This window comes from Lepidochelys kempii, chromosome 13 (assembly GCF_965140285.1).
Source record: "Lepidochelys kempii isolate rLepKem1 chromosome 13, rLepKem1.hap1, whole genome shotgun sequence".
In the NCBI taxonomy this organism is placed as follows: domain Eukaryota; kingdom Metazoa; phylum Chordata; order Testudines; family Cheloniidae; genus Lepidochelys; species Lepidochelys kempii.
This window is the reverse complement of record NC_136392.1, coordinates 844,636-872,525: the sequence shown is the minus strand read 5'-3', so window position 1 is coordinate 872,525 and position 27,890 is coordinate 844,636. Positions and strand designations below refer to the sequence as shown.

Below are 27,890 nucleotides of genomic sequence, written 5' to 3'. Positions count from 1 at the left end.
CACCACAGAGACAGACGCTGCCACAAATGCAGGCGCATCCCCCCCCCCGACACATGGCTCAGGGAGCCCGGTCAGGATTGGGGGTTTCCTGGCGACGCTGGGCAAAGGAGAGTGGAGCCTGAGCGTCTCTGCCCCCCTGTGCTGCGGCTGGGGTTAATCTCACCTTATGCCCCACGCAGGGTGGAATGGGGCTGAGCTGTGCTGAGAGCTGTAATTCCAGAGCTCGCCCCGGCACCGGGACCACCTAACAAGCAAAACACCACGAGCCAGGCCCTGTCCCCTGTGAGGAAGCGGGAATGTTCTTAATGTTTTCTCTGAATACTGTGTGGGTGCCTCAGTTTCCCCTATGCAATTCTTCAGTATCTAGGATAAGGGGGTGTGATTGTTGCAGAGCCCTAGAGGGCAGGTGTGTGCAGGGGTCTGCAAAGAGAATGGCCGACTCCCTCTCTCCTGGCAACTGTTGGCCTGGGCCCCTCCTCTGCAAAGGTGCCAACTGACGGTATTGGAGAACAAAGAGATCTGGTGGCCTCCTGGCCGGGAAAGAGACAAAGCCTGGAGGAGGAGCCGGGGGGAGGCTGTGGGAGACTGCTGGAGAGAGCTTCAGTTTTGAAGCTGGCTGGGGAAATGAAGAGAGGGCCAGATGGGGCTCTGGCCTCCCTGCCCTCCAAAGATGGACCTGACTACAAGCTCTGTTTTAAACAATGTTCCTGTCATCTAATAAACCTTCTGTTTTACTGGCTGGCTGAGAGTCAGGTCTAACTACAAAGCTGGGGGGCAGGACCCACTGGCTTCCTCAGGACCCCGCCTGGGCGAACTCACTGTGGGAAGCACATGATGTGAAAGAAAATGCTAAATGCTCCAAGGTCAAACCCAGGAAGGCGGAAGGCTGCTCCCAGACAGGCTGCTGCCAGAAAGGAGGCTCCCCTAGAGTCCTGACTGGCTTCGTAGGGAGTCGTTCCAGAGCATCGCCCAGGGACTCCGTGACAACCCCAGCCCAATGGAAAAGACCTGAGTCGTGAGCGGCCCTGGGCCTGGGGAAGCCCCTGAGCCAGTGGGTTGGACCCTCTCCACTGACCCCCCGAGTCAGGGCTGCCCCACTTGCTTCCTCATTTTCTCCCCTTCATCCCCCCCTCCAGCTGCTGAGCTCCTGCCTGCTGTGGGCAGCTGGGCTGGCCTGGCTTGGGCTCCCTGAGGTCGGAGCAGCAGGGCCAGCTGGTGGGGAAGCTCAGGCCACGGGGCACTGCGGACTTGGGGGTCCAGGGGGTGCCGTGCAGCAGAAGGTGCCCTGGAGCCCGACGCCAGGTGGAGGAGACCGGCCCGGGCTGCAACGGGTGCTGCTGCTCTAGCTCTGACCCCTCAGCAGGAGCAAGGAGAAGAGTCTGGCTTGGCTCTGGCCGGGGGTCCCAGGGGAGCCGGGGCGAGCTGGGCTGTGCGGCTCCTGTGCGCAGGCTCCGCCGTCCCAGTGGGGATGACAGTGCCAGGGACGTGGCCTGTGCAGAGCAGCGCCAGGAGGGCACTAGGACCATGCTAGGCAGCCGGCTGAGGGAGAGCCGCTCTGTCTCTTCAGCCGGTGCCTCGGCAGCCACTTGTGGAGACAGGAGGCTGGAGCCTCTGCTGGGGCATGAGCCGGAGGTTCACGGTCACGGCCCTGCCCCGGGAGGAGGGGGCCCCCTGCCAAGAGGCGGCTGCAGCTCTCCATGGAGATGCCGCCCCCCTGCAAGGGGCCCAGCCTGGCAGCCACTCCCGAGAAGACAGCAAAGGTAAGTGATGCTCGGCGGGCACCGTGCGGGCGCCCCGTGGGCAGCACAGAGGGGCTGGCTGCTACAGTGACCTGCCAGGAGCCCTCCCAGTGGGGGGCAGGGACGGTGCTGGGCTGGGGGCTTCAGTCTGCCCTGGGGTGGGTGGGGCTGGCTGCCCCTCTGGGGTGAAGGCTCTGGGGCACTGGGCTGCACCAGCAGCCATGTCTGAGAGGAGCCGGTTTCCTGAGGCCTTTGACGGGGCCTGGCCAGTGGCTTGGAGCAAAAGTTGCGGCTGTGAATGGAAAGAGCGGAAGTGCCTGGGGGTCCCGTGGGGGGCTGGGCTCCGCTCTGGAAAAGGGGGCTAGGCAGGGAGATGGCTGGTTGCCCCGGGTAACCTTTGGCTCTCTCCAGAGGAGCCGGGCGCTCGGTGCCTCCCATTCCCGCCTGCTGGCTGCTGGGGGCAGGGACTCACCCGGCTGAGCCTGGCCCTGTGTGGGGCTCCTCTCAGCTGAACCCTAAATGCAGGGTGGGGCCGAGAGCCGCCTGCCCAGGAGCTGGGATGGGCACAGGGCCCAAGGGATGTGCTGGGGGCGGGGCCCCCCGGCACGCGCAGCGCCCGGCCCCTTGCTGAGTGAAACCTGTAGGGTAAAACCCGCCCTGGGGCGTGCCCGCTGGCCCCAGCGAGGGCTCTGCAGCTTGGGGCTCTTGAGAGCGAGACCGAGGGCCACAGATGAACTTCTCCACACAGCCAAACCAGCGCCCCTCGCTCCCGACCCGCAGCCCCCCACAGCCCTGCGGGTGCCCCCCACTCCGGACCTGCAGCCCCCCTAGCCCAGCCCTGGGCTCCCCCCACAGCCCATGCTGGTGCCCCCCAATCCAGCCCTGTGCTATTCACTTCTAGGACTTGGACTCCATGTCCTTCAGCTCACGCACATTCCATAGCCAGCCATGGGCCCGGCATGCTGACCACGCTGCTTGAGCCTCCCGATAGTGGAGGGTGAGACCATTACGAAGTGTGGCCCTCGACCAGCCCTGTGTCGGCCTGGGGAGACGGCGGGTCAGATGTCCAGCCTGCCACCCCCTCCGCTGGCTGCCATTTTGCCCGTCTTTGGGAGCAGGCAACAGCCTGGGCAGCATTTGGTTTCTGTGCATGACTTTGACGTGAGCCTGGAGGCTAAGGGTTGGTGGTTAGAGTGTCTGTCAGGGTCTGTGCGGCGAGAAGGAGCCATGGCATCCTGGATGTGCGTGTGTGCACGGGACGTCCTGACTCTGCGTACCCCATGGGTGTGAGCGTGACGTCATGGCTGCGTGCGTGCACGTGTGAGCCTGTCCGTGACGTCCTGGGTCTACACGCACCTGGGCATGTGCACCCGTGAGTCCTGGCTCCGTGTGCAGCCCACAGAGAGGAAAGGCCCTGGCTGCTGCTGCCAGCTGTGGGTGCTCTTGGAGGCCTGCTCTGGGGAGAGGACTGGGACCTGGCCCTGTCCAAGGGAGCTTTGCACAGTCTGTCCGTGGCAGCCTGGTGCAGTGCGTGGTGTTGCCCCGAGTTAGAGGGTGAGGCAGGTGGCAGCGAGGTGCAGGGACTTGCCCAGGCTCGCCAGGGTGAGAAGCTGTCAGTGCTGGGATCCCTGCAGGGATCGTCCCAGTTTGGCCGGAGTGGGGCCTACGCCGGGGGGTCTCCATGCCTGAAGGGCAGCCAGCTCCTGCACATGGCTCAGCATTTGGCCCCTGGGAGCAGGGGGTGCTGCGCTCCCCCTCCGGGCCTTTCTGCCTCTGGACCTTGGGCTGGAGCGAGGCAGTTCCCCATGCACAGTGTGTCCTGGAGCACAGGGCTCTTGGCTGCACATCCGGGCCTGTCACTGGAGCTGTATCGATCTCAGAAACCCAGGGGGCTGCAGCCTCACCCGCTGCATCGGAGCTGTGAGTTGTGCCCTCTGCAAGGGCGCCTGGTGTAATATGGCCCCAGTGCCTGGCCCCGCGTGGCAGGGTCTAGGGGCTCGGAGCACAGAGATGCGTGGGTATTTTGGATCCGGGCTGGGTGGGTCGGTGCTGGGGGTTGAGTGGTTCTGGGGTTGGGGGGTTGTTATATGCCTGGAGGTTGTGGGCGTGCGGCTCGTGCTGTGTGGCCCATGGACCCGTCCCCTGTGCTCTGTCCGGGCCATGGTGGCAGGGCTGGCCTGGCAGGGCGTGGGCAGGTTGCACTGGCCGAGGAGATGGGGCTGAGATGGGAGCGACTGAGAGGCTGGAAGGCACCAGCTCTGTTGGGGGACCTGCCCCCATGCCAAGGTGACTCACTCAGGACGGTGGGGCTGGGAAGGGGAGGGGACTGGAGCCCGCAGCAGGGCTGAGGTTAGCCATAACAGCCCAATGGAGCCCAGCAGGGTTGTGGGAGTCAGTGCTAGGGTTGGGAGTAGAAGGGAAGTCAATGCTGAGGTTTGGGGGTCACAGGGAAGTCAGTGTCAGGGTTTGGGGGCCATGGGTCTGGGCAGGGGTTGAAGGGCATGGGATTAAAGTTTGGGAGTCAGGGCAGGGGTTGGGGGTCAGGGGTTTGGGGCTGTGGGGGTTGGGGGTAGGGTCTGGGCAGGGGTTGGGGCCTGTGGGAGTTGGAGTCTAGGCTGGGTCTGGGTCTGTGGTTGGCGGTTGGGGTCTGGACAGGGGTTGGCGGTTGGGGGTCTGGGCAGAGATTGGGGGCTGTGGAGGTTGGGAGTCTGTGGGGATTGGGGGTCTGTGTCGGTGGCTGTAGGGGTCAGGGGTTGGGGGTCTGGAGGTTGGGGGGCTTTGGGGGTTGGCGATTGGGGGTCTGGGCAGGGGTCGGGTCTGTGGGGGTCGGGTTGGGGACTGTGGGGGTTGGCAGTTGGGGGTCTGGGTAGAGGTCGGGGGGCTGTGGGGGTCAGGTTGGGGGCGGTGGGGGTTGGCAGTTGGGGGTCTGGGCAGAGGTTGGGGGCTCTGGGGGTTGGAGGGCTGGGTTGGAGGACTGTGGGGGTTAGCAGTTGGGGGTCTGGGCAGAGGTTGGGGGGCTGTGGGGGTCAGGTTGGGGGCTGTGGGGGTTAGCGGTTGGGAGTTGGGCAGAGGTTGGGGGTCTGTGGTTGTTGGGTTGGCGGTTGGGGGGCTGTGGAGGTCGGGTTGGGGGTCAGGGCAGGAGTTGGCGGTTGTAGGGGTTGGCAGTAGGGGGTCTGGGCAGAGGTTGGGGGTCTGTGAGGGTTGGGTGGGGGTCTAGGCAGGGGTTGGCGGTTGCAGGGCTGGGTTGGGGGTTGGGTTGGGGATCAGGGCAGGGGTTGGCAGTTGGGGGGCTGTGGAGGTCGGGTTGGGGCCAGTTGGGGGTTGGGTTGGGGGTCAGGGCAGGGGTTGGGGGCTGTAGGGGTTGGCAGTTGGGGGTCTGGGCAGAGGTTGGGGGTCTGTGAGGGCAGGGGTTTGCGGTTGGGGAGCTGGGTTGGGGGTTGGGTGGGGGGTCAGGGCAGGGGTTGGGGGTCTGGGCAGGGGTTGGGAGGCTGGGTTGGGGGTCGGGTGGGGGGTCAGGGCAGGGGTTGGGGTCTGGGCAGGAGTTTGCGGTTGGGGAGCTGGGTTGGGGGTTGGGTGGGGGGTCAGGGCAGGGGTTGGGGGTCTGGGCAGGGGTTGGGAGGCTGGGTTGGGGGTTGGGTGGGGGGTCAGGGCAGGGGTTGGGGGGCTGGGTTGGGGTCTGGGCAGGGGTTTGCGGTTGGGGAGCTGGGTTGGGGGTTGGGTGGGGGGTCAGGGCAGGGGTTGGGAGGCTGGGTTGGGGGTCAGGGCAGGGGTTGGGGGTCGGGTGGGGGGTCTGGGCAGGGGTTGGGGGGCTGGGTTGGGGGCCAGGTTGGGGGGCAGAGCAGGGGTTGGGGCTGTAGGGGTTGGCAGTTGGGGATCTGGGCAGAGGTTGGGGGGCTGGGTTGGGGGGCTGGGCAGGGGTTTGCGGTTGGGGAGCTGGGTTGGGGGTCGGGTGGGGGGTCTGGGCAGGGGTTGGGAGGCTGGGTTGGGGGGCTGGGCAGGGGTTTGCGGTTGGGGAGCTGGGTTGGGGGTTGGGTGGGGGGTCAGGGCAGGGGTTGGGGGGCAGAGCAGGGGTTGGGGCTGTAGGGGTTGGCAGTTGGGGATCTGGGCAGAGGTTGGGGGGCTGGGCAGGGATTGGGGGGCTGGGTTGGGGGTCTGGGCAGGGGTTTGTGGTTGGGGAGCTGGGTTGGGGGTCGGGTGGGGGGGCTGGGCAGGGGTTGGGGGGGCTGGGTTGGGGGCCGGGTTGGGGGGCAGAGCAGGGGTTGGGGCTGTAGGGGTTGGCAGTTGGGGATCTGGGCAGAGGTTGGGGGTCTGTGAGGGTCGGGTGGGGGGTCTGGGCAGGGGTTGGGGGTCTGGGCAGGGGTTTGCGGTTGGGGGTCTGGGCAGGGGTTGGGAGGCTGGGTTGGGGGCCGGGTTGGGGGGCAGAGCAGGGGTTGGGGCTGTAGGGGTTGGCAGTTGGGGATCTGGGCAGAGGTTGGGGGTCTGTGAGGGTCGGGTGGGGGGTCTGGGCAGGGGTTTGCGGTTGGGGGTCTGGGCAGGGGTTGGGAGGCTGGGTTGGGGGTCGGGTGGGGGTCTGGGCAGAGGTTGGGGGCTGTAGGAGTTGGCACTTGGGGGTCTGTCGGGGCAGGGGTTGGGGGCTGGGTTGGGGGCCGGGTTGGGGGGCAGGGGACCTTGTTCGCTGGAGCTCGGTCGCTGGTGGCCGGCGCTGCCCGGGCCGGGGGCCGGTCGCTGGTTCAAGGCCGGGCAGGCTGCTCCCTCTGCTGGCTGCGGCGGGAATTGCAGGGCTGCCCCGAGGCCGGGCGCTGGGGAGGGAGCTCGGGCCGGGACCCGCGGCGTTGGGCGGGGCCGCAGGGGCCCCGAGTCTGGCCCGGCCAGGTGCCGGTTCGGGGTGTCTGAGCATCCAACGCAGATGGCTCCCGCCCCCCTTGGGAAACCTCCCGCCAAGGAGCCTCCGCGACCTCCCCGCGCGTCGTTCCCTTGTCCCCTGTTCTTGCAGCTGGGAAGTTTTTCCTGAGATTTGATCTCAACCTGCCGTGCGTAGTTTGAGCCCATGGCCTCTTGGCCGGCCCTGCGTGGCCAGGGAGAACCGCTTTTCTCCAGCTTCTCTGCGGCAGCCTTTCAGGTATCTGAGGACTGCTCCCGTGTCCCCCTCAATTTGTGCTGGTGTCCCCCTCACTGATCCCGCTTCATCCCCCCTCTCCCCCCAAAGACCGGCACCCTCCGGCAGCTAGACCATGTGCCCCACTAGAGGCTCCTGCTTTGACGTCGACAGGCGCGGGGTCTGGTCCCTCAGCCGGCCCATCCTGGGGCAAGGTACCTGCCGCGGGGCGTCTGTAATGCTAGACCAGGCCCTGCACCCCGCCGATCAGGAACCCTGCTGCCTCACGTGGGCGGGGGGTGTTCCTGTGGGGGCTGCCCCACGGAGAGGCCAGCAGCTGCTTCATCCCCCCACTCCGCTAGCTGCAGTGGGCGAGGTCAGGGCTGGGGCGGTGACGGTTTTAGGGTCCAGCCCTGCTGATGGGGTGTGTGCTGTAGAACCGCTGACCCCAAGTGCTCCGAGATCAGGAGATATTAACCCCGGGACTTCCGGGCTCTGTCTCTTTGCCACTGAGTCACTGAGGCCCACGGGCCGCGCTCAGGCCACCTCTTCCCAGATTGTCTTTGCAGCCACGAGGGCTAGAAACTTGCTGCTCATTACAACTGGAAGCCGAGATTCTCCTGCTCGCTTGACTCCAGCAGCTGTCGCGAGACCCCCGATGCGATTGTTAGAGCTGGCCGCGGTGCGTGCGTGTCAGGGCGAAGGGAGGGGCCTGCAGCGGCTGCGGGGTGCCAAGCCGCGGCAGTGGCGCGAACAGCTGGGGTAATGGGAGCAGACGGAGTGGACTGAGCAGGTGCTTGTGGCCAGAGAGGGGGGACCCACCCTGGCTGTTCCAGACAGCAGCCCTGCTCCCCCGCCAGCTCAGCAGCGGTTAACGGCCGTTCCCCGCTCCGGGATGCTTGGGGGCCCCTCTGGGTTTGGTGGGTCCCAGTTCCAGCTTCCTAACCGCTGCCCCGCACACTCTGCACCAGACTGACCAGGCGGGGCTGCTCTCGCGCTGGGCAGCACACGGCACAATGGGTTCTGGTCAGCGCTCCTGCAGCGGGGCCACTGCCATGTGCCCTGTGAACGCCAGCGAGCTGTAACACAAGCTGTCGCACGCACGTGTGCACCCTGAGTGCACAAACAGAGAGTGCACAACATAACGCACATGCACACCCACACTGCACAGAGTGTGCACACACTCATACAACACACACGTACATACAATGCAGCCGTGCACACGCTCATTCAACGCACACACCCGCACGCTCAGAGGGCTCAGAAATCACAGCCCAAGAGCATGACTGGGACTGGTGATTTCTGGCCTCGGGCGGGCGGCGCTGGAGAGCAGCTTGAGGGTCCCTGGCCTGGCCCAGCTTGGAGGGGCCGGCTCCTGCCTGCTCCCCAACTGCGAGAGCCGGAGCCTCCTCCCTGGCCACCAGGGGTCACCCTTGGCCACATGCAGCCTGCAACCCTGTCTGGCCAGGCTGGAGCTGGGCTGGGGGGGGCCGCTTGCTGTCCTGCCCTGAGCCCCCTGCTCACCCATTGACCCCTGAGGGCGGCTTTTCTCCCACAGGGCCTGGGGGTGGATGGAGGGGCAGCGGCTGGGCCTAGCTGTCTGTGTGGGGGTAACAGAGCCATGGGGGGAAGAGGCCAGGCTGGGGGTGTCTCTGGGATCCCTTAGGGGCGATGTGCAGGATCCCCTCCCTGGCCACACGTGGGGTGGGGAGCGAAGGGCTGCAAATGCAAAGGAGTTCCCCAGGCACCTGCTTCCCTGCCCCCCCACCCTACCATGCCCTTTCCTGCCCCCCAGTCCTCTCCCTGCACCCTCACCCCACCCTGCATGCCCAGTCCTCTCCCTGCACGCCCACCACCTCCCTGCACCCTGACCCGAGCTCCTCCCTGCACCCCCAGCCCTCTCCCTGCAGTCCTGCCCTCTCTATCCCTATCTCTCTGCACTTCCCCTCCCCCTACAGTTCCCTCCTTGCACCTTGCCCTTAATTCTCTGTCCCCCTCCCCGTGCACTCAGCACCACCCTGTCCCTCTCCCTACGCCACCCCACCTCTGGCCACGGCTTGTGTCCATGCCCCCTGAGCTGGGCACCGCTGCCTGCATCTGCTGTGGGTTTTCCCAACACAGATGAGCCCACAACGACCTCAGGCCAGGGGCTGCAGCACTCTGGGGTGGGGGTTGTCACGGAGTCCCTGGGCGATGCTCTGGAACTGTGCCCCATGAAGCCAGTCAGGACTCTGGGGCAGTCGCCTTTCTGTGAGCAGCCTGTCTTCAGGAGACACAGCTCACACAGCTTCCACCTTCCTGGGTCTGATCTCGGAGCCTTCAGCATCCTTTGCCCCTCCGTGTGCTTCCCACAGTGAGTCCGCTCAGGCGGGCTCCTGGGGAAGCCAGAGGGTCCTGCCCCCCAACTCCGCAGTCAGACGTGACTCTCAGCCAGCCAGTAAAACAGAAGGTTTATTAGACGACAGGAACATGGTCTAACACAGAGCTTGTAGGGCAGAGAACAGGACCCCTCAGCTGGGTCCATTTTGGGGGGCAGGGAGCCAGACAACCATGTCTGCCCTTCACTCCATGTCCCAGCCAGCCCCAAACTGAAACTCCCTCCAGCCCCTCCTCCTCTGGGCTTTGTCCCTTTCCCAGGCCAGGAGGTCACCGGATTCCTTTGTTCTCCAACCCTTTAGCTCTCACCTCGCAGAGGGGAAGGGCCAGGCCATCAGGTGCCAGGAAACAGGGTGTCGGCCATTCTCTGTGTCCAGACCCCTGCACACACCTGCCCTCTAGGGCTCTGCAACAATCATACACCCTTACCCCACCCCCTATATACTTAAGAACTGCACAGGGGAAACTGAGGCACACCCACACTATTCAGAGGCAACATTAAGAACAAAAAGAAAAGGAGTACTTGTGGCACCTTAGAGACTAACCAATTTATTAGTCTCTAAGGTGCCACAAGTACTCCTTTTCTTTTTGCGAATACAGACTAACACGGCTGTTACTCTGAAACATTAAGAACAGTCCCACTTCGTCACAGGGGCGGAGGGGGGTGAGTCCAGAAGGAAACACCACCCTGAGGCTCCCACCTGCCAGGGACCCGGGCTACAGGAGTCCAGTACTTGGAAGCCCAGCCCCTGCCAGGGGGTTACCCTTGGGCACAGACACACCTGGCACAGTGTGTCCCCTCCCTGCATCTCTTCTTGGGGCCTGGGTGGCCTGGGGCAGGGCTGCAATGGGCGGGGGGACTGTGCCAGGGAATGTGCGGGCTGGGCAGGGCTGAGCTGGGGTGAGGGGGAACTGGGCAGGGTTGAGCTGGGGCAAGAGGGGGGCTAATGGGGCAGGGCTGAGCTGGGGCAAGGGGGGGGTCTGTGATGGGGGGATGGGCAGGACTGAGCTGGGGTGCGGGGGCCTGTGATGGGAGGCTGGGCAGGGCTGAGTTTGGGTAAGGGGGGGCTGTGATGGGGTGATGGGGCAGGGCTGAGCTGGGGCAAGGGGGTCTGTGATGGGGGCTGGGCAGAGCTGAGCTGAGGCAAGGGGGTCTGTGATGGGGGGCTGGGCAGGGCTGAGCTGGGGTAAGGGGGCTGTGACAGGCAGGGCTGAGCTGGGGTAAGGGGAGGCTGTGATGGGGCAGGGCTGAGCTGGGGCGAGGGGGGGCTGTGATGGGTGATGGGACAGGGCTGAGGTGGGGCGAGGGGGTCTGTGATGGGGGGCGGACAGGGCTGTTCCAGGCAGGGGTGGGGACCAAGTGGGGGCGCTGTGCAGACTGGGGGGCAGGCGGTGGCTTGGGTCACAGCAGCAGTCTGGGCGGAGGGGGGGAGCCGGTTTGGCACGTGGTGTGTGGGGCTCGGGCCAGGCCCTTCCTGGGGCGCTGTGGGGTCAGTTCAGCGCCCCCCAGAGCTGTGACTCGTCTGCTGGTTTTTGTCCTCCCTCCACACCCCGGCCTGCCTGGGAGGTTTTGCTAGGGCCAGCCAGGACTGCAGGGATCCCGCTCTTGGCCTGATTGACGCCTGCCCCCCGTCCTGCTGTCCCTGTCCCTGGCGCAGGGGCAGAGCAGGAGCCCGATGGGGGGGCAGGGTTACCCCCTCTCCCCTCCCTCCCACTCCCCCTTAGCGCCCCGGGCAGACTCACAGATTCAAAGTGATTCTTAAAATAATGCCTTGAACTAGCTCGCTGGAGGCTGCCGGCCCCAGCAAGGACCTGGTTGCTGTGGCAACCCCTGACTCCACTTGCTGGGGGGGTGAGCACCATGACTGGCATATTCCTGGCTTGGGACATGGTGCCAGGGGGCCCAGCTGGTGTGGGGGGTGGGGAGCAGGGCTGCGCCATGGGGCAGGTGCGTGTCCTGTGCGCCCTGGATCCAGAATGTCTCACTGGGGTTGGGGGGACGGGAGCCAGACTCTGCTGCCTACCCCCTGTGCTGTGAACCCTGGGCAGGGAGGGGCCTGGGCCAGGCTCGGGGCCCCATGGGTACCACGCCGGCAGTGACTGGAGGGTGCCCAATCTGATGCCCATTCAGTGCCTGCTGTTGGGCGTCTCAGCTGGGTTCCTGTCCACCCCACTTGAGTTTCCTGCATGCACCTTCCAGCCCCCGCGGTTCCTGGCCCCACGCCAGCCCAGCTTGTTCCTGACCCAGCCCCACGGCAGGGTGTGTGGGGAGGCTTGTGGGGGTTCAGGGGCAGGTGGGTGGCAGCATGGGGGCGGTGGACGAGGATGCTGGGGGAGGCAAAGGTGGTGGTGACACACAAACGTGGTGTACAGAGAAGATGGTCAGATACAGCTGTCAGATACACGGAAATCTCCATGGTACCAAACTGGATAAGGAGGCTCTCTTGTTTCCATGGAAACCAGGCCCAGTGTCATTTCTCTCGTGCTGTTCCCTAACGTTATTGGGATCATCCGAGCTGTTCGCCAGCCCTGCGGTGCGGGAGGGATCTGTACTGTCCAGAGTGGGGCGGGGGCTGCTGGGCCCAGAGCTGGGCCGGCTGCGGGGGATGCTGCATTGGCATCACCTGGGGGGCTGGGTAACAGGGCTCCGTTGCTCGGGGTTGGGGTTGCTGGTGGTTACCATGGAGACGTGCTGTGTGCCTGTCAGGGGAATCTGCCGACCCAGCTTGGTGCTGCTTAGCTGGGGTGGGGAAGCAGGAGGCTGAGCCAGGGGAGGGCAGAGGGCCGGGATGCAGGCAGCTCCTCCGCCACCTGAGCAGGTCCCGCCCCATCCGCTGCCCCGTGTGCCTGTCCCCCGCGCAGAGAGGGGGCCCTGCCAGCTCCAGAGCCCTGTGTGCACTGGCCCTGCCGCATGTCCAGGGAGACAGAGCTGGGCACGGCAGGGGGTCTGGTGAGCAGGGCACCCGAGGAGCAAACCCCAAACCCTGGGGCAGTCCTGCCCCAGACAGACAGAGTCCCTCTCGGTCAGCCCTGTGCCCTAACCAGCTCTGATACAAAGTGCCCTATTGTGGTGCTAGGGGGTGCTGTGCTGCAGGGGCAGGCTGGGCAGCGACAGGCCAGGGCGCAGTAGGGGGCGCTGTGCTGCAGGCGGCAGAGAAGGGTGCAGTAGGGGTTGCTGTGCTGCAGGCGGCAGGGAAGGGTGCAGCAGGGGGCGCTGTGCTGTGGGTGGCGGGGAAGGGTGCAGCAGGGGGCGCTGTGCTGTGGGTGGCGGGGAAGGGTGCAGCAGGGGGCGCTGTGCTGTGGGTGGCAGGGAAGGGTGCAGTAGGGGCGCTGTGCTGTGGGTGGCAGAGAAGGGTGCAGTAGGGGGCGCTGTGCTGCGGGCGGCGGGGAAGGGTGCAGTAGGGGGTGCTGTGCTGTGGGTGGCGGGGAAGGGTGCAGCAGGGGGCGCTGTGCTGCGGGTGGCAGAGAAGGGTGCAGCAGGGGGCGCTGTGCTGTGGGTGGCGGGGAAGGGTGCAGCAGGGGGCGCTGTGCTGCGGGTGGCAGGGAAGGGTGCAGCAGGGGGCGCTGTGCTGTGGGTGGCGGGGAAGGGTGCAGCAGGGGGCGCTGTGCTGTGGGTGGCAGAGAAGGGTGCAGCTGGGGGCGCTGTGCTGCGGGTGGCGGGGAAGGGTGCAGTAGGGGGCGCTGTGCTGCGGGTGGCAGAGAAGGGTGCAGCAGGGGGCGCTGTGCTGTGGGTGGCGGGGAAGGGTGCAGCAGGGGGCGCTGTGCTGCGGGTGGCAGAGAAGGGTGCAGCAGGGGGCGCTGTGCTGTGGGTGGCGGGGAAGGGTGCAGCAGGGGGCGCTGTGCTGTGGGTGGCAGAGAAGGGTGCAGCTGGGGGCGCTGTGCTGCGGGTGGCGGGGAAGGGTGCAGTAGGGGGCGCTGTGCTGTGGGTGGCAGCGTGCAGTAGGGGGCGCTGTGCTGCAGGTGGCAGGGCGCAGTAGGGGGCGCTGTGCTGCGGGTGGCGGGGAAGGGTGCAGTAGGGGGCGCTGTGCTGCGGGTGGCAGAGAAGGGTGCAGCAGGGGGCGCTGTGCTGCGGGTGGCAGAGAAGGGTGCAGTAGGGGGCGCTGTGCTGTGGGTGGCAGGGAAGGGTGCAGTAGGGGGCGCTGTGCTGCGGGTGGCAGAGAAGGGTGCAGCAGGGGGCGCTGTGCTGAGGGTGGCGGGCACAGGCCGTGCCTGGGTCAGGCCCCCAGCCCTGGCGAACATCTGGGCAGGAGACATGCCAGACTGTGTGGGGAGGCAGAGGGGCTCCTGCCTGTGGATGGGCTCATGCCCGCCCCCCCAGCATTGCTGTGCTGCCCCACAGACCCTCATCTCCCCGATCGGCTCGATCCTCCTCAGGCTCCTGCTCTGTCTGCCCGGCGCCAGCTCCCTGCCCAGCCAGGGGGTAGAAGAGGCCTGCGCTGTCTGGGATGTGCCCAGTGCAGGGAGCACCAGGCTCTGGACACAGCCCTGGCAATCCAGGCTCCCTGCTCCCCTTCTCTCCCGTTCCTGCTGTCTTTGGCTTTGAAGGGAAGGTAGCTGAAGAACCAAACCGCAGAGCGATGCCTGGGCTGGGCCCCATGCTGCGGGGGTGGGGGGACCCCTTGAGTGACAGGGTGCCCCCCAAGCCCCCCCATCCACGTCAACGGACACTGCAAAGCCTCATCTCTGCCCTGGGTGAGCATTGCTGCTGCCACAAGCCTCCCTCGGTCACTGCCACGGGGCAGCAGCTGGCACCAGCCCCTGGGCTCAGCTTCCCTGGGCCAGCCCTTCTACTGGCTTCGGGGCAGGGGCTGGGCTGTGGCCAGAAAACAGCCTTGCAGGGGGGCAGCACTCAGGCAGGTGCCAGCTTTGGTGCCCCCATGAGCAGAGCCTGCCCTGGGGTTCCCTGCCGATGGGCCCGCTCTGCAAGACTTGGGGAGAATCCGGGGAAAAGCCAGTGCCCTGCTTTGGCAAGGGGCTCCCAGGCAGGCTTGCGGGGCAGCTGGGAGCCCCTGAATCCCCCCAGATCTGCTGAGCTGTGACTCCTCCCTGCTCCCAGCTGTCCAGAGATTTCCCAGTGCCGCCGGCTCCCAGCTGCTGCTGTTCCCATTCCGAGCACGTCCCTCCAGGGCAGCCGCTCTCCATAAGCCACTGCCCGTGGGGTGCGGGCAAGCAGAGCAGAAGGGGGCAAGGCCCAGCCAGCCCCAGGGCAGAGTTCTAGGCACCCCTGGGATGGGACCTGCCCCCAGCGGGGAGACTGGGGTCTCCTTTGAAGGGACGGGGATGGGGATTGTGTTGGGCAGGCGGCGCTTGTGGCAGAGGTGAGCTGGCTGCGGCAGGCAGAGAGTGGCCCTGGGGGGCCGTGCTAAGGCACGGGAAGGACCTGAGGGCAGCCTAGGGGCCTCAGATTTCCCAGAGCCCTGCTTGGACTCTGCCTCTGCCACCTGTCCTGGCAAGAGCAGCCATGATCCAGGACACAGCGTCGGCCTAGCCCTGCTCTCACCTGCCAAGGCCCAGGCTGCTCTCCTCAATACTGACCTCCGGTCCCTGCTCTCCCAGTCCTGGGCTCCCACCAGCTCTGCCGATGCCCCTCACTCCTGATCTGCACCACAACCTCCCCCGTGACCCCTCGAGCCCCTGTTGCTGCCCCCAACTCCCTGTGACCCAGGGGCCCTCTGTGCTGCCCCCAACCCCCAGTGATGCCCAGAGCTCTCCAGGCTGCCCCTGTGCCTGGGGAGTGCCTCTCATGAAGCCGAAGTTGGTTGCCAGGTGTCGGCCTTGGCTGATCGCAGACTGTCCCCACCTCTAACCTCCAGCCTGGAAATTCCCTCTACTGTGCTGGTGGCAATAATGCCCCATCCCAGTTGTCACGGAGTGTGGGGGAGTCCAAGCCCTGCACCCCTCTTCCTGGGATTCACTGAGACTCTCAGCCAGCCAGTAAAACAGAAGGTTTATTGGACAACAGGAACACAGTCCAAAACAGAGCTTGTGGATACAATCAGGATTCCTCAGTCAAGTCCTTCTGGGGGAGCAGGGAGCTTAGACCCCAGCCCTGGGGTTCCCTGCGTTCCTCCACCCAGCCCCAAACTGAAACTAAACCCCCCCAGCAGGTTCCCTGCTGCAGCCTCTGTTCACACTCCTGGGCAGAGGTGTTACCTCCCCCTCCCCCTCCTGGCTCAGGTGACAGGCTCTCAGGTCTCCCCTCCCCAGGGCACATTCCCAGGTCAACACTCCCCCCTCCCTGCTGCGTCCCATCTCTCCCCCCTTCAAGACTGAACTGAGTGGGGTCACTGTGACCAGTGACCTGGGGAAGTTCGGGGCCCCCTCTCCGGGACAGCGCATCCGCTATCAGGTTGGCACTTCCCTTCACGTGGACCACGTCCATGTCGTAATCCTGCAGGAGCAGGCTCCATCTCGGAGTTTGGCGTTGGCTCCTTTCATCTGGTGCAGCCAGGTCAGGGAAGAGTGGTCGGTGTAGACGGTGAAGTGTCGCCCGAAGAGATAGGGCTCTAGTTTCTTGAGGGCCGACACCATGACCAGGCACTCCTTCTCGATGGCCGCGTAGTGTTGCTCCCGGGGTCGCAACTTCTTGCTCAGGTACACGATGGGGTGTCTCTCCCCCTTTTCATCCTCCTGCATTAACACTGCCCCCAGTCCCGTGTCTGAGGCGTCGGTGAACACCACAAAGGGCTTGTCAAAGTCTGGGTTTGCCAGAACTGGGCCACTGCCCAGAGCCTCCTTCAGCGCCTGGAAAGCCTCCTGGCACTGCTCGGTCCAGACCACCTTGTCTGGCTTCCCCTTCTTGCATAGCTCAGTGATGGGGGTGGCTATGGCGCTAAGGTGGGGCACAAATCTTCGGTAGTATCCTGCCAACCCAATAAAGGCTTGGACTTGCTTTTTGGTGTGGGGAGCAGGCCAGTCTCTGATCACCTCCACCTTGGCTGGTTCCCGCTTTAGGTGGCCGCTCCCCACCCGATGGCCCAGGTAAGATACTTCAGCCATCCCCACCTTGCACTTCTCCGCTTTTACAGTCAGCCCAGCCCCCTGGAGTCGGTCCAGCACTTGTCTAACCTAGGACACGTGGTCCTCCCAGGTCTGGCTAAAGACACAGATGTCATCAATATACGCCACGGCAAAACTCTCCATTCCCCTCAGGAGCTGGTCCACCAGGTGCTGGAAGGTGGCCGGCGCTCCCTTGAGGCCGAAAGGCAGGGTCAGGAACTCATAGAGCCCCAGAGGGATGATAAAGGCCGATTTCAGCCGGGCATCTGCATCCAGCGGCACTTGCCAGTAGCCCTTTGTAAGGTCCATGGTGGTAAGGTACCGAGCTCCTCCCAGCTTGTCTAGGAGCTCGTCCGGCCTGGGCATGGGGTAGGTATCAGATACAGTGATGGCATTGAAAGCTTCCAATAGTCCACACAGAACCGGACTGACCTGTCCTTTCTGGGGACCAGCACCACAGGCGAGGCCCAAGGGCTGGCAGATGGCTGGATCACCCCCAAAGCCAGCATGTCCCGGACCTCTCTTTCCAGGTCCTGAGCAATTTTCCCTGTGACTCGGAAGGGGGAGCATCTTATTGGCGGGTGCGACCCTGTCTGCACCCGGTGGACAGTCAGATTAGTGCATCCAGGCTGGTTGGAAAGCAGCTGTCAGTACGGATGCAGCACCCCCCTGATCTCAGCTTGCTGGGCAGGGGTTAGCTGATCCGAGAGGGGAATTGTTTCCAGGGGGAAACCAGCTCTGGTCCCAGGGAATAGATCTGCTAAAGGGTCATCTCCCTGCTCTTCCCACTGTCCACACACGGCCAACACCACATTCCCCCTGGCATAATATGGCTTCATCATATTCACATGGTACACCCAGCGGTGGTGTGCCCGGTTCGACAGCTCCACCACATAGTTTACCTCATTGAGCTGCTTGACAACCTTGAAAGGGCCCTCTCAGGCGGCCTGTAGTTTGTTCTTTCTCACTGGGATGAGAACCATCACCGGATCCCCGGTGGCGTAGGCCCGTGCCCGTGCCGTGAGGTCATACCAGACCTTCTGCTTCCTCTGGGCTCTGGCCAGATTCTCCCTGGCCAGGCCCATGAGTTCAGCCAGTCTCTCTCGGAAGATCAGGACATACTCCACCACTGACTCTCCATCAGGAATGGCCTTCCCCTCCCATTCGTCTCTCATCAGGTCCAAGGGGCCCCTCACCCTCCTTCCATATAACAGTTCGAAAGGCGAAAATCTGGTAGACTCCTGGGGTACCTCCCTGTACGCGAACAGCAGGTGAGGTAAGTACTTGTCCCAGCCCTGCGGGTGCTGGTTCATAAAGGTTTTCAGCATCATCTTTAGCGTCCCGTTAAACCTCTCCACCAGCCCATTGGACTGGGGGTGATAAGCTGAGGCCCAGTTGTGCCGGACCCCACATTTCTCCCACAAGCACCGGAGCAGGGCGGACATGAAGACTCTTGGTCTGTCAAGACTTCCTTGGGGAACCCCACTCGGCTGAAAATGGTCAGGAGCACATCTGCCACGGTGTCGGCTTCAATGGAAGCTAAGGGCACTGCCTCGGGGCAAAATCTACCACCACCAGAATGTATTTCTTCCCCGACCAGGTCGTCTTGCTGAGAGGCCCCACGATGTCCATGGCCACCTTCTGGAAAGGCTCCTCTATGATGGGCAAAGGTCTCAAAGCCGCTTTCCCCTTGTCCCGGGCCTTCCCCACCCTCTGACAGGGGTCACAGGATCGGCAATACTGCCGGACAGTGTTAAAGACCCCGGGCCAGTAAAAGTTCTGTAGCAACCTCTGCCGGGTGCGCCGGATTCCCTGGTGCCCTGCGAGGGGGATGTCATGGGCCAGGGACAGGAGCTTGCGGCGATACTTCTGGGGGACCACCAGCTGCCTCCTGATCCCACAGGACTCCACTTCCCTTGTGGGAGCCCATTCTCGGTACAGGAACCCCTTCTCCCACAGGAACCTCTCCTGGCAGCCTCTCCTCATGGTCCGTCCCACCCTGAGGTCGGCCAGGTCCCTGAGCTTCCGCAAGGAGGGATCTTTCCTCAACTCGGCCTGGAACTCAGCGGCTGGGGAAGGGACGGGGACCGGTTCCCTCTCACTGGCCGGGTCTGAGGCCACAGCCTCTCTGAGCCGTGCCCCTCGGCGCTCCCTCCCCACCAGAGTAGGGTCCTGCGCCTCCGGTGTGGTGAGGTTGGGGAGCAGTGCCCCTCGCCGGCTCTGGCTACGGGTCACAACCAGGGCGGTCTGGGGCTTGCTTGGCCAGTCCTCTAGGTCTCCACCCATCAAAACCTCAGTGGGCAAATGGTGGTGCACGCCCATGTCCTTGGGGCCCTCCTTGGCCCCCCATTTCAGGTGTACCCTTGCCACGGGCACCTTGAATGGGGTCCTGCCCATCCCCGTCAGGGTCAGGTAGGTAGTTGGGCACCACCCAATCTGGGGCCACCACTTCGGGCCGGGCCAGCGTCACCTTCGCACTCGTATCCCAGTATCCATTGACCTTCCTCCCATCCACCTCCAGGGGAACAAGGCACTCTCTCCGGAGGAACAGCCCCGCGCCCACCCTGTAAACCGAGCACCCTGAGTCCAGAGCCTCCAGCCCTCTGGCGGAGCTGGTCTGGGGTACTCTTCCCTCCTGAGCAGGTGGTAAGCTGGCGGCCCCCCTTGCCTGGGTCGTCTGCCCCTCATCCAACTGGGTCCCTACCCAGTTAACCCTGGGTAGGTTGGGTCTGCTCAGTCTGTCCCTGAGCCTGGGTCACTGGGTCCGTATGTGGCCTCTCTGGCCACAGTGATAGCAGCTCAGGTCACGTTGATCCCCTCGAGTGGGTCGGAGGGGCCCGACACCAGGCGTTCCCCTTGGGAGGGGGTTCTCCCTATTTCCCTGCTGGGAGGCCCCATGGTGACTCTCTCTCTGCATCGGGGGGGGCCTGTTCTTTTGGGACTCCTCCCGGCTACCCCCTGACCGACTGTTCACAAACTCGTTGACCAGCTGCCCTGCGTGCTGGGGGTTCTCGAGCTTTTTGTCCACCAGCCACAGCCTCAGGTCGGAAGGGCACTGTTCATACAGTTGCTCCAGTACGATTAGGTCAAGCAGGTCCTCTTTAGCTCGGGCCCCATCTGTCCACTTGCAGGCATATCCCTGCATCCGGTTGACCAGTTGTAGGTAGGTGACCTCAGGCGTTTTACGCTGACTCCGGAACCTTCTCCGGTACATCTCGGGGGTCAGCCCAAACTCACGGAGCAGGGCCTGTTTGAACAGTTCATAGTCCCCTGCCTCCGGCCCTGTCATCCGGCTGTACACCTCCACGGCTTTGGGGTCCAGTAAGGGGGTGAGAAACTGGAGCCTGTCTGCAGGGTCAACCCTGTGCATCTCACAGGCATTCTCAAAGGCCGTCAGGAAGCTATCTATGTCCTCCCCCTCCTTACGGTGGGCCAGGAACCACTTATCAAAGCTCCTTGCAGTCTTGGGTCCCCCCTCACTCACCGCAGCCGGGGCCCCACTGCTCCTCAGCCTGGCCAGCTCCAGTTCATGCTGTCTTTGTTTCTCCTTCTCCTGACGTTCCCGCTCCTTCTCCTCCTGCTCATGCTGACGTTGTTTCTCCTTCTCCTCCTGCTCATGTTGACGTTGTTTTTCATGATCCTCCAGCTCCCTCATTTTCATCTCCCTCTCCCATTCCAGCCGCATCCGCTCCAGGGATGGGGAGCTCCGTTGGGAGGATCCCCTGCTGGCTGCCGGGGTCAGGGTGCCCTCGATATTTGCCGGGCTTTCCCCAAGCCCTCCCCCAGGCCTAGGTAGGAAGGGTCTCGGGATGTCCTGGGCAGCAGTCTGACCCCTCCCAGCCCAGTCAGGCCCCAGGGCCCACGCTGCGTCCGCTGGGCGGCTTCCCTCCAGGATAGGGATCGGGTCAGCCAAATGATCCCTCTCCTCCAACTGGGCAATCAGCTGTTCCTTGGTGGACCTCCCAATGTGCAGCCCCCTCTGCCTGCACAGCTCCACCAGGTCGCTCTTAAGGCGTTTAGCGTACATCTCCCTGCTGGCCACTCACAGGCCTGGGCAGCTTTCTACGGTTTCCAGGGAAAACCCCTCCTGTGCCAGTTCTTGAGGTCACCACCTCTTTGCCAGGGTCGAGCTGCAGACTCCTCCGCCCCTGGGACCGCTCACTGTAATCCCCCGGCGGACCCTGTTACTGCAAAAATCCTTCTCTCTGGTCACACACTCCCAGGGGTTAACCGCCCCCTGAAACTGTCTCTCTCTGACTCTTCAGCATGCCTGGTCCCCGTCAATCCCCCTTCATTTTACTGTTCCCCAGTCACTTACTGCAGGAAGCGCCGTTCATGGGTACATCCCACAGCTGCCACCAGTTGTCACGGAATGTGGGGGAGTCCAGGCCCTGCATCCCTCTTCCTGGGATCCACTGAGACTCTCAGCCACCCAGTAAAACAGAAGGTTTATTGGACAACAGGAACACAGTCCAAAACAGAGCTTGTGGGTACAACCAGGACCCCTCAGTCAAGTCCTTCTGGGGGAGCAGGGAGCTTAGACCCCAGCCCTGGGGTTCCCTGCGTTCCTCCACCCAGCCCCAAACTGAAAACTAAACCCCCCGCAGCAGGCTCTCTCCTGCAGCCTCTGTTCACATCCTGGGCAGAGGTGTTACCTCCCCCTCCCCCTCCTGGCTCAGGTGACAGGCTCTCAGGTCTCCCCTCCCCAGGGCACATTCCCAGGTCAACACTCCCCTCTCCCTGCTGAGTCACATCGTCACACCAGGGAAGGGCCAGTGGTGAACTCTGTGCAGGGACAGGGAAGGACCCGGCGCCATGGTGATTCCTAGCACCTGGAAAATGAAACAGCTAAGGATTAATGGCTGCGTTACCTGGGCCTGGTAACGGTGCAGAGTGGGGCCCAGGGTTGTCTCTCTCAGGGTGAATGTCTGTCTGCCTGCAGGCAGCAGGGCCATGAAGTGGTGAGCTGCACCTCCAATGAGCTGCGAGGCAAGAGCCGCACGGGCCAGTCCCGGTGGGGTTGGGGGGGTCAGGGCCTCTGCGTCAGGGAGACCAGGTTATTAAACGGGAGATTTATCGCCTGTCTCCCCAGTGCACCTGGCGGAACAGAGCAGGAGACTCTGCAGGAGCAGCCAGCACCATGGCTGTAAATCCGCCCGCTGCCGCGCCTTATCATATGTCCGCTGCAACGCCACCCCCAGTGCCAAGGGCCTGCTGGCCCCACCCCCGCCTCTTCCCTGCCCATGCCCTAGGTGCCATCGGGGGCTGCGATGGGGCCTTGCCAGGCTTTCTGCATGGCAAAGGAGGAGCCACAGGCCCTGCCTGGTGGCGGGAGGGGTGCTTTGTTGCTTTGGTCCCCAAGATGCCTAGCCCAGGTCTGGTGGGCACCCTGAATACGGAGCATGCTGCCAGCCAGATCTCGCCCTTCTTGCCCAGCTCTTTCCTCCATGCTGCCAGCACGGCTGCCTTTGGTGTGCAGGGTCTGGCTGGGGAGACCAGAGCAAGGGTGACAAACCCGGACACTATTTTTCGCGGGGTGTGTATGGGTGTGTAGTGGCATATATAAGACGAAGCCCCTGGTGTTGGGGCGGGGGCAATAACATTGGGACGGCTGCTCCCCTCATTCTCCCTGGGGCCGGGAGGCTCTCGGTGCTGGCGGGGGCTGGGGACGCAGGAGGTTGCCAGGTCCAGGGCCGTGGCTCTGACAGACCCTGGTTCTTCCCTGTGCTACTGATCCATGGGTGCTGCTGCTGCTGCTCATCTGCACTGTGCTGTGGTGAGCAGGGCGGGCTGATGGGGGCGGCACGGCCAGAGCAGGGCACGGCCAGAGCAGGGCACGGCCAGCCTGACAGGGCAGGGCCAGAGCAGGGCACGGCCAGAGCAGGGCATGGCCAGCCTGACAGAGCAGGGCCAGAGCAGGGCACGGCCAGAGCAGGGCACGGCCAGCCTGACAGGGCACGGCCAGAGCAGGGCACGGCCAGAGCAGGGCATGGCCAGCCTGACAGGGCAGGGCCAGAGCAGGGCACGGCCAGCAGCACCCAGCTGCAGGGGCCAACCGGGCCCTGTGAGCGTCCAGCTGCCACGCCGAGCAGTGCACAGCTCATGCCATGCTGATGTTCCTGCGTTGTTCTCCTGGGGGCGGGGATCTGCCTGTAGCCCTGGGGGCCTGAGATGTGTGTGAACAGCACGTAACCCACAGGAAACAGCCGCGTCTCACATGCGCACACAGTGACACACGCACACACTCACACAGTGACACGCGCACCCTGACACAGTGACACACGCACACACTCACACAGTGACACACGCACACACTCACACAGTGACACGTGCACCCTGACACACTGACACGCGCACACACTCACACAGTGACACACGCACACACTCACACAGTGACACGCGCACCCTGACACAGTGACACGTGCACACAGTGACACGTGCACCCTGACACACTGACACGCGCACACACTCACACAGTGACACGCGCACACACCCTGACACAGTGACACGCACACACTGACACAGTGACACACACACACACTCACACAGTGACACGCGCACCCTGACACAGTGACACGTGCACACACCCTGACAAGTGACACGCGCACACACTGACACAGTGACACGCGCACACACTCACACAGTGACACACGCACACACTCACACAGTGACACGCGCACCCTGACACAGTGACACGTGCACCCTGACACACAGTGACACGCGCACACACCCTGACACAGTGACACGCGCACACACTGACACAGTGACACGTGCACACACTCACACAGTGACACGCGCACGCACCCTGACACAGTGACACGCGCACACACTCACACAGTGACACGCGCACGCACCCTGACACACTGACACGCACACACACTCACACAGTGACACGCGCATGCACCCTGACACAGTGACACGCGCACACACTGACACAGTGACACGCGCACCCTGACACAGTGACACGCGCACACACACAGTGACATGCGCACGCACCCTGACACAGTGACACGCGCACACACTCACACAGTGACACGCGCACCCTGACACAGTGACACGCGCACACACTCACACAGTGACACGTGCACTCACCCTGACACAGTGACACGCACACACACTCACACAGTGACACACGCACCCTGACACAGTGACACGCGCACCCTGACACACTGACACACGCACACACTCACACAGTGACACGCGCACACACCCTGACACAGTGACACGGGCACACACTGACAAGGATGGTGGCACACACACACTGACACACCCACAGTGACACGCACGCTGACAGTGACACACACACACCGACACACGCGTAGTGACACGCACGCTGACAGTGACACACACACACCGACACACACCCAGTGACACTCACGCAGTCACTGAGACTGGGGGCAGAGTCTGACTCTCACCTAGACTCAGAGCAAACCCTTCCTGACAGGCTAGATGCCACCGTGTGTGCCATAGAGCGCAGTGTAACCTGCAGCCCAAGCCCTGTTCCCCTCCCCCGTTGTCTGCTGCTCTTAATGGTTGCATCTTGTGAAATGAGACTGCAAACTCTGCCGGTGGGGACTGCTCTCAGCCGTGTGTAGCACCCGGTACACCCTGCGAGGCAGCAGTGTGCCATGAATAGCCATTACGGCCCCCCGCCCACCGGCCCCGATGCCGAGCAGGGCCTCAGGTGCTGCCACAACACAAAGCATCCTTAGTGACAACTGTTCCTTCTCCTGGTTCCTGAGCCCCTCACCCGGGTTTCAGATCCAGCAGATGCAGAGCGAGTGGGGGCTGTGAAGTTGCTTGTTGTGCTGAGATGGTTTATAGGCAGTACATGGAGAAACAAGAAAATTAGATATACAGAGTGTACAATTGTTAACCTGTGCAACTCACTGCTACAAGATCTTCCTGAGGTCAAGAGCTCTGTAGGGATTTTAAAAGGTGGAACATTTGTATAAACAGTGTGGACAGTAATATAAAATAGGATAGGAGGTGTCTGGGCTCCTGCTGCAGTGGGAGGTGAACCCCAGATGGCTCAGGCAGGGAGAGAGACCCAGGCAGCTCCTTGCACAGCTATGCATGAGGATGACCCTCAAAGCTCGTGGGACAGGCCCGCAGTGAGGTGGTTACACAGAGTGAGGCTTGGCTCTGCCTGGTCCCCTGGGCGGATGTGAGGGCTGAACCATAGACTCATGACACCTGGGGGTTCCTGGCCCAGGGGGATTCCAGGGGGCAGGTGTCTCAGAGGGACAGAGAATTGCAGGAAGTTGTGCCTGTGGTCAGCTGAACCGCAGGTAGGGCTCAGGATCGGGCAGAGCACTGTGGCTTCTGGCTGGCCCTGGGGGCTTGTCACGGGGGCTGTCCTTGTCACGGGGGCTGTCACGTCCTTGTCACGGGGGGCTGTGGGGACGGTGCACAGGTGCAAGGAAGAGGTGCTTTGCTTGTGATGGTTGAGGGGGCTGGTTATTCTGTGGCTTGACTCCAGCATCCTGCCTCTGCCAGGACAATGAGCTCCCATCCCTGCTGTCTGCCAGGGCCCGGTTCTTTGGTGCAGACCCCTCACCCCGTGGCACGACTTTCGGCGCAGACCCCTCCCCCAGGGCAGAGCCCCTTGGCACCGATCCTTCCCCCTGGGGCAGGACCCCATGGCACAGACCCCTCCCCTTGGAACATGGCCCCTTGGTGCAGACCCCTCCCCCGGGACAGAGCCCGTCAGCGCAGACCCCTCCCCTGTGGCATGACCCTTGGTGCAGACCCCTCCCCTGTGGCAGGCCCCTTGGCACAGACCCCTCCCCTTGGAACATGGCCCCTTGGTGCAGACCCCTCCCCTTAGGGCAGATCCCCTCTGCGCAGACCCCTCCCGCTGGGTATGGCCGTCCCTGCTTAGAATTTTACCCGAAGGCACAGCTCCAGCTCCCCCCACCCAAGCTGTTCTGATGCGCATTACAGGGCTTTGTGTGGCCTCAGGTTTACATGCCCCAAGCACTCCCCCCCCAGTCACTAGGCCTCAGCCTGCCCAACTCCCTGAGATTCCCTCTCTGACCTGCACCCCCACCCCCGGATTATGGGACCCTTCCCCAGCCCAGGGGTGTGACTTCACTTTGCACATCCAAGGGTTTGAGTCATTTTAACCAAACCCAGCTCCCCTGCCATGGCCCCCTCCTGCTACACCATGGACCACTCCCCACTCTCTGTGTCATAGACTTCCCCCCCTTCCTCCTGCGCCATGGACCCCCACTCTCTGCTGTGACGCCCCCATGCTGCAGGATGAGCCCCGCCCCGTGGGGCTCTCTCCATTGCGGAATAGGGGGAGCACAGCGGCTGGCAAGACCCCAGCGAGCTGCTGGCAAATCCCAGCCCCTGACAGGGAGCGCTAATCAGGGGATTAGGGATTAACAATCTCTCACGTGCTCACGCCCCCTCCCCCAGCTGGTGATGCAGGAAAATCCCTTTCACTGCTGAGCTGCACGATCCGTGACCTCCTCATCCCTGGAAGCCAAACTGCTGTGGCTCAGGGTCAGATGCCTGGCAGAGCTCGCTGGTCTGCCTGTCCCGCTCCTGTGCCCAGCCTGTCTGTGTGTCTGTCTGCCTGAGGCCTGGAGCCGCCCAGGGTGCTGGCTCTGGGGAAATGGATTGAGTCTGGGGGTGCCCATCCCAGCTGCCTGCCACAGCCCTGCTCTGAGGCAGGGGCATCGCCCCGGGTGCCAGGCACAGGCTTGGCCGACTCTGGGGCAAAGCGCTGGAGCTTCTCCTGCTCTCCCGCTGCCAGTCGCAGCTCCCTGCTCCTGGGGAGAGGGGGCAGGGGGTGAAGCCTTCTCTCAGCCGCCCAGCCAGAGGGGTGGGGCACAGAGAGGGTCAGGGTGTTTGTCACATCCTGAGCCTCTGGCAACCAGGGCCTCGCAGAGCAGCTCTTCCCCCTCGGCTCGCTTGGAGGCTCTGCCCTTCCTCCTGGCCACCCCAGGCATCTCCGCCGGGCTGGGCTTTCTGACACTCACCCCTGGGCTGGGCAGTGAGCCCCTCAGAGCTGTGCTTAGCTTCCCAGGGAGGGGAGCAGCAGTGAGTGCAGGAGGGCAGGGCACTGCGCCAGGGGATCACTCCATGCTGTGACCATGGCATACAGGCCCGCAGCCACAGGTCAGTACCACGGCTGGGAACAAGCTTCAGGACTCCCTGGCCTGTGCTCGGCCCATGGGGCCTTGCCACGTTTCTACCTGGGACAGCACCTGCCCCCAGAGAATGCTGGGGTGCCAACCTGCCCCTCAGCCCTTGCCCCACACCCTGGCACCTCCAGCTCCTCCTGCCCCCTCTCTCCGGGACACTGGGGCCTCAGGATTCCCAGGGGTTTATCCTCCGGGCAGGGGCCTTCTCCCCTTGCAGCTGCTGCCTTGGCTCTGAAGGGGCTGGGGAGGTTCTGCCTGGCAGGAGGCTGAGTCTAGTGGCCATGAGGTGGCAGCTCCTGGGGCCAAGCAAAGGGGGTTCCCAAGGGCCTCTCACCATTCAGGAAATGAAATGTGACTTCGCAAAGCAGCCGGCAAATTCCCCAGGAGACGCCAGCTCCAGAGCTGCTCCTTCTCCTTAACGAACCGAAAAGGCTGCTAGGAATATGCAGAGAAATGGGGGCGGGTGTGGGCCCTGCCGTGGGCTGGGCAGGGAGACGCTGAGTGCCTGAGAGGAGCTGACACTGCACCCGGCCACGTGGCACCTGGGCTGTTGGCATGGTCCATGTGGGTCCAGACCAGCATGCAAAGCACCTGGCAGCAGAGGGGTGAAGGGCTGGTGAGAGCAGGGCAGGGTCTGCAGTGCTGGGAACACAGATGTGGGAGCCCATAGCGCCTCCCAGACATGGAGCAGTTCAGTCCTGTGGGAGGAGCCTGATCTCCCATCACAGGTGGGGAAACCAAGGCACAGAGGCTGAAGCAGCTGGCCAAGGGCCATGCTGGGCCTGCTGGAATCCAGCTCCTCTGAGCCCAGGGGTGTGCTTGACCCACTGGACCCTGCTTCCTCCTTAGCAACTCCTGACCTGCCCGTGGGGAAGGGGGTGGGCCCTGGGCTGGAGTTAGCAGCTTGCAGAGCCCCAGCAATGGCTCTTCCATGAGTTCCCAAAGCCTGGGAAGTCCTGTCCCCACTGCGAAGGGGGCTGGGCACACACGCTTGCCAGAGACAGAACAGGCTGCTGCAGCCGGCAAGCCATGGGCCTGGCAACGCCTGGTGCTCTGCTGAGAGGCAGCACTCCCAGGGCACCCTGCAGCAGCAGACTGGGGGGCACACTGAGGCTGGGGGAGATCCTGCTGAGTGGGCTGGCCAGGGGAGGTCAGGACCTGTGAGCTCTGCAAGGCGAGAGCCAAGAGCCAGCGGAGCAGCTGGCCACACACCAAGAGAAAGTAAACAATTAATTACAGCCGCCAAGGAGTAACTGCTGCCTGTGGCCCGATCAGGAGACTTGGCAGCTGCAGAGCTCCCGTCCCTGGGATCTGCCTGGATTCAGTGGGTCTGAGCCTCCTTCCCCCTCCGCGAAACTCCCAGAGGCTGAGGGTGGAGCAAGGAGGAGCTCAGTGGATCTGCACAGAGCAGGTGGCCCAGTCCCCCACACCTCCGGGGGCAGGTCAGGAGGCAAGGTGTGGCTGTGGGAGCCTTTCCCCAGGCCCTGGCTTGAGCTGGGGGAGCACCAGTGGGGGGGGGGGAGG

General features: G+C 63.7%; 1 protein-coding gene across 2 annotated transcripts in view; it reads left to right on the top strand.

Annotated features, from left to right (window-relative positions):
• Positions 1-1,529: 1,529 nt before the first annotated feature.
• The window catches only part of SLC12A5 (solute carrier family 12 member 5), a 111,047-nt gene continuing 84,686 nt past the window's right edge, over positions 1,530-27,890 (top strand). For both annotated transcript variants that reach the window (XM_073309669.1, XM_073309668.1), the window contains exon 1: positions 1,530-1,760. In XM_073309669.1, the coding sequence (XP_073165770.1) occupies positions 1,622-1,760 (139 nt within the window). In that variant the 5' untranslated portion in view covers positions 1,530-1,621. The remainder of the gene's footprint in view (positions 1,761-27,890) is intronic.